Genomic DNA, 10,103 nt, shown 5'->3' on the forward strand with positions numbered 1-10,103 from the left:
TTTAGGCAAATCCAAAAAAAAAAATATATATATATGAAATATTTGTAATCCGTATTTCCAAATGAATTATTTAGACTTGGCTGAATTTTCACAGCATTCGCACAAATATTCTTGTAAATGTGCTAAACTGGGTACATAAGTATCTGGTACCAAAACCATTTTCTTCTCATCCCCACTCTCTTGAAGTTCATTGACATCCTCCAGACTGTTAACGCCTGAGCCAACGAAGAGCGATTGAAAGCCACAATTATGGGCAAGCAAGATGTCTGTTTGAAGAGTATCTCCAACCATCAGGGTGGTGGCGGGCTTAATAACTCCTTTATTCTGCAGTTCGGCAACCATGGTGGGATTAGGTTTACCCAGAATAAGAGGCTTACGTTTACAAATAGCCGATACAGCGGATACCATAGCCGCTGCTCCTACTATTACACCATTGCCCACAGGATAGGCGGCATCTAGGCAAGTTCCGAGGAATACCACTCGAGGATTCATCAAATATGAGCAGGCCGTCATAATCTTTGCGATTGTAAATTCATCATCTTTAGCCACTACGACAGCACCCACATCGGGGTCTATAGACATATTCCTAGCATATTCAACCACCGGCTCTTTCGGATTCCTCTCTGGGGTTTTGGAAGTCCCGCATATGCCAGCTTTGGCCAGTTCTTGGACGATTCCCTCTTCCCCCAGGACATAAACTTTTTTCTTAAATTTCTTTGCCTTCAAAAAATTGGCTACGGCAAGACTGGCTGTAAGCACTTGATCCTCTTTCAACTCAAATCCAAAGTTAGTTGCCTTCTTATGGATTTTTTCTGTCAGCTGCGATGCATTGTTGGTTACAACAAAAGTCTGTTTACCCTTTGCCCGCATCAGATTAAAGGTATCCACGGACCCGTCGATGGCCTTATCAAAATGCCAAAGTACTCCATCTGCATCAGTGATGATCGATTCGAAGCTATTCAGCCATTGAATCACATCAGCCTTGGGCAACTTGGCCAAATGAGTGCATGTCTGCTTAAACATTGCCTGGCTGGAGAACGGTTAAAAATTTAAACTTATAATTTTGATACAATTTTCAAATGTTATATCTAACATTCAGTGTTATATTTCTGCCACTTCATTTACCTAATTTTTCGTTTTTTTTTTTTTTGACAGATAAGAGAAAGATGTACATAATTTTAAATGATAAATTCCCAAAATCTTCACAATTCTTACAAAGTCACGATTAGTGTGGAATGAAAATGCGAAAAGCTTAGAAATGACCAGATAAGCCTAGTTAAACTCGCACACGTTCGAAAAGCATGCGTCCTTTTAAATCAGATCAACATACACTGCTAGAAAAACACATTAAATCAGATCTATTTCCGTTTCCTAAATTACCTACATATCGAAATAGAAACCCACATGGTAGGACCCTAAACATTATGAGTTAAAGTGACACATTTTTTAAACCGTTCCCAAAATTTAAAGTTTACTAAATTTACTTCCGAAAAAATGGTCAATGAGTGTTAGCTACTCTGTATTTCTTTTAGTGCAGTTTATGGTCACAAACGTGACTCTACAATGTGCTGTTTGCACATGTGAACTTATCTGATTAAATTACTGCCTTGGTCACGAGTGATGTGGCTTACAATTAGATAATGTCAAAATGGTACAGTTGCATTTTCAGTTAGATAAATTGTTTGCTAAAGAAAACGTCATTGTAATTATACTATGCTAAATGCACTTCCGATTAAGTTTATAGCCAGCACACGTCGCTCTCATATAACTACATTAAAGGGTCTTATACTACTCCCACTTTTGGGGCAATAGAGCACACTTGTTAAGAGATAAAACCCCTAATAAAACCACAAAAACCATATCACTGATTCAATTAGTGGGGTCGACTTATGAATACCCTAAGGAGAAATGCTTCTCTTCCTATTGTAAGATCTATCTTAGAACATGTTCCTTTATAACAACTTAATTTTAATTATATACTTGGATGCTATTAAATATCGTCTATCTGAACAAAAACTAAGACTTTTTGTGATTAATACTTTATAGAGTAATAGTAGCTAACAGATATATACATTATGAGGTTCCAAATTTAATTATACCCAATGTAAGAGTGTATCCAAACCAAAATCTAATAATGCTTCTATCCTCTATCTATATCTAGGGAGAACAAAAATTATTCACAGCCCCCAAAAAAAAAGGAGATAAGACCTAACATTCTGATACGTCTGAGTTGTCAGTCTGGAAGTCACCAAAGTGAAACACTGGATTGGCTTAGCCATTAACAACATCAAGATTAAGCCATTAACAAACAATTTTAAAGGGTTTCCACTACGAATTTTTTTTTGCTGGAGTAGTTTTCGTCTCCTTGATTGGGCTAGGTCAGGCTGGATTATGAGAAGTACACGATGTGGTCGAGTTGTCAGGGCAAACATGGCGAAATTCTCAACGGATGTGGCCACCGACAAGTATACACCACCCGAGGAGATGGATCCCATATTTTGGTTTCATTTGGCCTATAAAAGCGTTTGGAATTACCTTAGCCAAAGAAGGCCTAAGAAGGCCAAGAATATATGTTGGGATCTTTGAATCCGGACCCCAGGCCCATCGCTTGCAGCAATCCACTATTCGACGGGTCAAGAGTATTCGATCTAAACTAATCCAAAATGCGAGGAATCTATGCATTATTTTATGGTTTAAAATTTTAACACAGGGAAATAAAGGTGTAATAATGATATATTGATCGGGATTTGCCTGGTTTCCTTCTCCCCCTTCTTTTGAGCGTTTTGTTTAAATCAAAAGCCAATTAAACCAAGTTTAAATAAATTAGGACAAAGATATAATTATGAATTGGCAAACTCTATGGTAAAAACTTGGCAAATATTTTCGAGCCTTTACCTTTGTTTCCTTCCCTCTCAGAAAAGTTCACAATGTCGAGCCCAACATTTGACCTTATCTAGGAATCAGAGATTTCTATTTGTCTCTCGATAGGTGTATATGTGAAGATAGTTTATAAGATAAGCTAAAAAGTTATAAACAAAAAGGAAGTATAAGTATCGGATCCATGATAAGCCCAAATATGTATGTATGTATGTCTATCATTCTCACAATGTCACAATTAGTGTGAATGAATGTGCAAAAAAGCATAAGAACGACCAGATAAGCCAATGTAAACTCACTCACGTTCGAAAAGCATGCGTTCTTACAAACGAAAGTGCCATTAGGCTACACTGACAGAAAATTTTCCAATTAGTCAAGTAATTAGCTCACCAAATTTCTTGTTTTTAAAGAATGTAATTATCATTCAAAGAACTAACTGGTCTGGTCTAGGTTTTCAAGGCTAAGCTATCATTTTAATTTCTAAGGAGAATATTGAATATTTTTTGAAACAGACAACAAACCAAGTTCGCAGTTCGATAAGTCCATAGAATAACTCTTTGCACAGGTTAAGTTCATCATCTTCAGGATTATGTAAAGTTATTATGGACTCCCGAATTAGTTTATGGACAACGCACGTCTCGACCATAAACGATTGTTAAATATTTAACTAACTAGTTAGCATGACACTCCCACCTTCCGAGGCCCATTGAACACACTCGTGAAGAGATAAGCCTAAAAACAACATAGTAAACCCGTAAACAAAAGTATAAAAAAGAAAACCTAAAAATAATTCTATCTTGTCTAGGATGAAACAAAGATAATTCCAACTCCCGAAAAGGTATAAAAGACCCAACACTGTACGATGTCTGGGTTGTCAGTCAGCCAGTAAAAGTCACCAAAGTGAAACCCTCATTGGCTAAACTAAAATTAAAAAAAAAAAACTACTAAATATGGGTTTCCATTACCAAGTTCTACTTGCCGCGGTGGCATTCGTCTCCCTGGTTGGGCTAGGTCAAGCTGCATTACGGGAAGTACATGACGTGTCTCAGTTGACAGGACAAAAGGTAAACAAGGCGAAATTCTCAACGGATGTGGCCACCGATAAGTATACACCACCCGAAGAGATGGATCCCAAATTTTGGTATGACTTGGCCTACGAGGAGATTGCCAAGCGTCTAGAATTACCCCAGCCAAATGCCAAGAAGGCCAAGAACATAATCATGTTCCTGGGGGATGGTATGTCTTTGTCCACTGTGGCCGCAGCGAGAATCCTTAAGGGACAGCGTCAAGGAAATACCGGAGAAGAGTCCTCTCTGAGTTTCGAGAGATTCCCCTACACTGGATTAAGTCGGGTGAGTATTACAAGAAAATACTACAAGAATATCCGAAAGACCTAAAGAAATTGCATCCCAGACTTACTGCTCCAATGCCCAAGTGCCGGATTCGGCCTGCACAGCCACCGCTTACTTGTGCGGTGTCAAGACGAACATCATCGAAATTGGCGTTAGTGCCGCTGTCACCTACAACAACTGCACCCAAAGTCAGGATCCAGCCAATCGCCTTACCTCGATTGCGGAGTGGGCTCAGAATGCTGGCAAGTCAACTGGCATTGTGACAACTACGACTCTGACCCATGCCAGTCCATCGGGTGCCTATGCCAAGACCGCGAATCGCATGTGGCAATGTGATACGGATGTGACCAGTTATGGAGTGGATTCCAGCAGCTGCATTGACATGGCCACTCAGTTGGTTACCCAAACACCGGGAAAGAACTTTGACATCATGTTTGGCGGCGGCATGGGCAAGTTCCTGCCAAAGACCATTAACGACTCCCATGGCAATGCTGGAGAGCGTTCCGATGGCGTCAATTTGCTCTCCAAGTGGCAGGCTCAACACACTGGAGGAGTCCTGGTGACCAATCGCAAGCAGTTGTTGAGTGTAAACGTATCCGCTGTCTCCAGCATAATCGGACTCTTTGAATCGTCGCTGATGAACTTCCATTTGGAAGCCGATGCCACCTATCAGCCCACTCTCTCCGAGTTGACAGAGGTGGCCATCAAGAAGCTGAGCCAGAAAGATGCTGGTTACTTTGTCTTCATTGAAGGTGGCCTAATCGACTATGGCAATCACTACACAAAGGCCGGCTATGCCCTAGATGAGGCGCTTGAATTCGAAAAGGCCATTGAACTGGCTCGCAATATAACAAACATTGAGGATACCTTGATTGTGGTTACCTCGGATCACGGTCATGCTTTGAGTATTTCCGGATATCCTGGTCGAGGCACCAACATTCTTGGTCTCAATCAGCATGACACGGATGTGAATGGTGTGAAATACGCCACTCTTAATTATGCAGTTGGTCCCAACCAATATCTGGACGAGAATGGCGAACGCATTGATCTAACCGATCAGATTGGCGGCGATGATTTCATTTTCCCTAGCTACATCACCCAGTCTCAGGGTGTCCACTCTGGTGACGATGTAGGCATCTTCGCATCGGGTCCCCAGGCGCATCTATTTTCAGGAGTGATGCAGCAATCCACCATTCCCCATCTGATGGCCTATGCTGCTTGCATTGGCGACGGACCCAAAGTATGCGATCTAAGCTAAGCTGAGGGGTTTATGTGGTGTGGGAAAAGTTAAACCAGGGGAATAAAGATTGAATGAGAACATATATACATTTATTTGTGCATTACTTTGCTTATCTACCTCATCTACCAACTGGCAGTTCTGCAAATAAATTTAGGTCAAGATTAGTCAAATTAAAAAAAAAAAAGTGTGTTATTTTTCTTTCTCTTTTTGTTAGTATCAAAGACTTTTTATATTTCATTCATACTTAGATAAATATAATTATTAGATCTTGTTGATTAAATAAAGTAATCAAATTTATTGTTTTGTCCTTAATTTCATTTGACATATAAGGCTGTGAAATGGAGGGGATTTGCCCCTTCAAGTATGCAATATACAATATAATATTCATTGTTTTCAATCAGTTTAGATATTTTAAAAGTCTCTATCAACAATGTTTGCTTTAACGATTCTTATTTACGCACGGACGCATTCCTGGGCTGCTTCTTGCATACTTTAAAGGGCATTTCCCCCATGGTATATTACCCAGGATGTATTCAGAGCTCAAAGCTTTCTTTGTGTCAGTATACTTACTCTACCAACAGCAATATCAAAATAAACATTTTTGAAAAATATTTTCTTGATATTTTAAGAACCATATCAAGAATATGTATTTAATATTTAAGAAACTATTTCATGTCAAAATGTGACGATTATATAGAATTATTAATTAAGTCCCTTTCAAATAGATTCACAACAATTTGACTCCTTGAAAATTTTGGTTAAATTATGCCGAAAAGATATGTGAACTTTGTAAAAATCATTTGGGTGTCTCTTCACAAGCAAAAAGAAGTCTTGGCAAAACTTTAAACGTCTAGATTTGGTCCGCAAATACTAGATTAAGTGTTCACATATTATAATTCATTTTTATAGCCCGACATTATGCTCGAAAAAAATTTTATAAAAATGATGAGCAAAAATTTAATGAAGTGTGCACATCAACCGCAGCCTTCCACCCAGATGGGAAAGGGTTTTGCCGAGGGGTAGCACACTCGAATAAGACATCTCATAAACATTAATTTTTTACTGGTCCGCCTCATGGTTTATGGCGGCAAAAGCAAATTTTGGAACACCCACAAGATTATACAATAGCCAAAATAAGGCAAGTGGAATCCAATATAATTTAGATAAGAATTTCTATGATTGTATAAATAGCAGCATCTGCCGAGACATGGACATTAGTTTAATTAAATTTGCCATAGGTGAAAGAGAGAGCTATGGCAAGATTCGCGGCAGCATCATTACTTCTGAGTGTCCTGGTGACCTCATCATGGTCCCTGTCCATAGACAGTGAGTAGAAGGAGTGCGTGATGGTGCAGATATCTGATCAAAGTTCTCAAATTACAGTGAACAGGGTCCATAACCAGGAGCAGCTGGTGGGCAGTGCAAGTGAAGCTGGCAAAAGTCGTCTTTCCTATGACTTTGATGCCAATTCATTGGGCAGGAATAAATATACACCGCCCGAGGAGATGAATGCTCAGTTTTGGTATGATATAGCCGATGAGGAGTTAACCAAGCGTTTGGAGCTGCCTACGGGAAAGATTGATAAGAGGAAAGCCAAGAATGTGATTATGTTCCTGGGTGACGGTATGTCATTGAGCACAGTGGCTGCTGCTAGGATACGCAAGGGTCAGCTAAAGGGCAATACAGGCGAGGAGGATTCTCTGAGCTTTGAGAAGTTCCCATATTCCGGCCTGAGCAGGGTAGGAATTAAAAAAATTCGCGATTTCTAGTTGCGACTTCTCTTACTTTTCCTTTTTTTCTTCCATTAGACCTACTGCTCCAATGCCCAGGTTGCCGATTCTGCCTGCACGGCCACTGCCTATTTGTGTGGAGTAAAGACCAATATTGTTGCTTTGGGTATCACCTCGGCGGTGACATTTAACAATTGCAGCGGCAGTGAGGATCCTGCCAATCATGTTAGCTCTATAGCCGCCTGGTCTCAGGCCGAGGGCAAATCCACTGGCTTCGTGACCACCACCACCCTGACACATGCTAGTCCATCGGGTTCGTATGCCCATACCACGAATCGGTTCTTTGAATCCGACACGGATATTGTCACCTATGGAGATGGTATTAATGATCCGGCCACCTGTACGGATATTGCCACTCAATTGATTACCCAGGAGCCGGGAAAGAATTTCGATGTGATGTTGGGTGGAGGCATTGGCAAATTTTTGCCCAATACGATTACGGATCCCTTTGGCAAGCAGGGAGAGCGTTCTGATGGTGTCAATCTCCTCTCGAAATGGCAATCCCTACACGAGGGTGGCGTCTGGGCCTACAATCGTAAACAATTACTGAGTGTGAATGCCTCAAAGATAACAAGTTTGATTGGCACCTTCGGCTCAGGCACCATGAACTTTCACATGGATGCCGATCCTACACAGGAACCGACTCTGACAGAGTTGACGACCAAGGCCATTGAAGTTTTGAGCAAGAATGAAAAGGGTTTCTTCGTTTTCATTGAAGCCGGTCTCATCGATTATGGCAATCATTTTAATAACCCATCCCGATCCCTTGATGAGACTAATGAGCTGTCCAAAGCTGTGGAGGCTGCTTTGGGTCTTGTCAATTTGAATGAGACATTGATAGTTGTCACCTCGGATCATGCTCATCCGTTGTCTATTTCCGGTTATCCCGGTCGTGGCTCTCCGATCCTAGGACTCAATCCCCATGATACAGATGTCAATGGAGTCAAATATGCCACTCTCAATTATGCAGTTGGCACAAATCAATATTTGGATGAGACTGGAGAGCGTATCGATCTTACCGAGTTAATCGACGAGGCTGGTGAGTTATTTAAACACTTAGTTATAAAGAAGACATTTGGTACGATTTTCATATTTGCAGATTTCATTCATCCAAGTTATATTCATGGCACCATCGGTGTCCATGCTGGCGATGATGTTGGCGTCTTTGCCATTGGACCACAGTCCCATCTTTTCACTGGCGTGATGCAACAGTCATCGATTCCGCATTTCATGGCCTACGCATCCTGTGTGGGCAATGGAAAGACCCTGTGCAATACTTAAAAACAATGAAAAACAATAATAAAATGAATATTCCAAAAAATTAAATAATTATCTCTTGACTTTTTCGACTTAATTCGAAAACAAAGAAGGAAAGCAATAAAGTAAATTTCATAGGGGGGAAACAAGATGTTGCCATGCAGAAGAAGACAAAAGTAAAAGAGAAGCACAAAGAAGGTTAAAACTCATCAGAGATAATACTAATTCTCTTCTTATAAAAATATAATTTTATTAGTATGGAATAAGAATAAGAAGATTTAATTCGTAGGTTTTAAATGAGATGAATTAGAACGAAGATTAAAGCATTGGAAACCCGATGTTGTTCAATTTCGAAAGTAATAGGTAATTTTTGAATCCATTACACAAATTTACGACTGCTTTCTCATAGATGGAAAAGAGGAAGTTTTAACAGACAATTAAACAAACTACTGACGGAAGTAGTTGCTAGATTTGATTTTGATAGCCAAAAAATTGTGACAGGTAATCGGTTTTTTTTTTCTAAACTATGGAGGTAGAAGTGGGCGTGTCAAACATTTGAATTATTTTTTATCGGGCTCTCACTAATTCACTATTTTTTCGTTATCGTAATGCTTGTTGCCTACTTTCAGGCTGCTAAGTTAATCACAAATTTGTCGCAATGCACAATGGGACAGATTTGACTTTTTTTGTCATAAACTGCAATTTAAATGATAAAGGTCGAAAATTTTATAGTTTATACGTTACTTTAAAGGGATTTTATCTACCTACACACCCAACGAAAGAGATTTTCTTACCTAAAATTTGGCTTAAATTACTAAATATAAAGAGAATGGGCAAAATTACTTTTTCATTCAATAATATACAAAAACTTTCAGTAGATTACAATCCGTAACTACAACATTAATGGTTTAATTAAATCAAAAAATGTAGCATTCATTGACCTTTATTTCCCATTTTATTTGAGTCATCATTTCAGGCGATTTTAGCAGGACAAGCAATTGATTAATAAATCTTCCATCTTTTCTTTCTTCTTCAAGAAACCTACGAATTGCTTACAAAAACTCTGTCCAAATGGACTTGCCTCAAATTAATTTAGCTTTGCCTTTATTTATTTGTTAACAAATTATCTGTTTTGAACCCCATACCCTTAATTAATTACAAATCGCAGGAATCTGAGTTCTGAATCATTTGAAAAGGTTAATAAGTTTCAATTTCTTGGCTATTCAAAAATGAAACGGTTTTCAATTGATTGCAATTACAAATTAATATATGTAGTTCAATTTTTAGAAAAGTCAATAATTGAATTGACATTTTGGATGGATAATTTATGGTCCGAGGTCCGTTTAAATGACATCTAATGCAAAAAAAAAAAAGAAGAAATGTATAATGGTGCAGAAAGCAAAATTTATATCAATTTAAAACGCATCAACCCACAGATAGTCTATCTACATAGATACAAATTTAGAATGATTTACGAATATCTGTGAGTTGTATTGAATACATATGTCATATATATGTGCATATATATCTTTATGTGTAGTTAACAGAGAAGTGCGTTATGCAGTTTCTGAATGTCAGGTTCAAGTA

General features: G+C 38.9%; 3 protein-coding genes across 3 annotated transcripts; 2 read left to right on the top strand and 1 right to left on the bottom strand.

Moving 5' to 3' along the window:
- Positions 1-24: 24 nt before the first annotated feature.
- On the bottom strand, positions 25-1,135 carry LOC137577376 (chronophin). Its single transcript, XM_068290813.1, has one exon. It carries the CDS (start codon positions 1,021-1,023, stop codon positions 67-69), a length of 957 nt encoding a protein of 318 aa, XP_068146914.1. The 5' UTR covers positions 1,024-1,135; the 3' UTR covers positions 25-66.
- Positions 1,136-3,735: 2,600 nt separating this feature from the next.
- LOC137576019 (membrane-bound alkaline phosphatase-like) lies at positions 3,736-5,551 on the top strand. Its single transcript, XM_068288835.1, has 2 exons — positions 3,736-4,229; positions 4,291-5,551. Exons 1-2 carry the CDS (start codon positions 3,828-3,830, stop codon positions 5,485-5,487), a joined length of 1,599 nt encoding a protein of 532 aa, XP_068144936.1. The 5' UTR covers positions 3,736-3,827; the 3' UTR covers positions 5,488-5,551.
- A 1,171-nt stretch (positions 5,552-6,722) lies between these two features.
- Alp7 (Alkaline phosphatase 7) lies at positions 6,723-8,540 on the top strand. Its single transcript, XM_068291703.1, has 4 exons — positions 6,723-6,795; positions 6,853-7,208; positions 7,278-8,298; positions 8,359-8,540. The coding sequence occupies exons 1-4, from the start codon at positions 6,723-6,725 to the stop codon at positions 8,538-8,540; spliced, it is 1,632 nt and encodes a 543-aa protein (XP_068147804.1).
- The last annotated feature ends 1,563 nt before the right edge of the window (positions 8,541-10,103 follow it).

The sequence above is a fragment of the Drosophila tropicalis genome, unplaced genomic scaffold, assembly GCF_018151085.1.
Source record: "Drosophila tropicalis isolate 14030-0801.00 unplaced genomic scaffold, ASM1815108v1 contig_593, whole genome shotgun sequence".
Lineage (NCBI taxonomy): Eukaryota > Metazoa > Arthropoda > Insecta > Diptera > Drosophilidae > Drosophila > Drosophila tropicalis.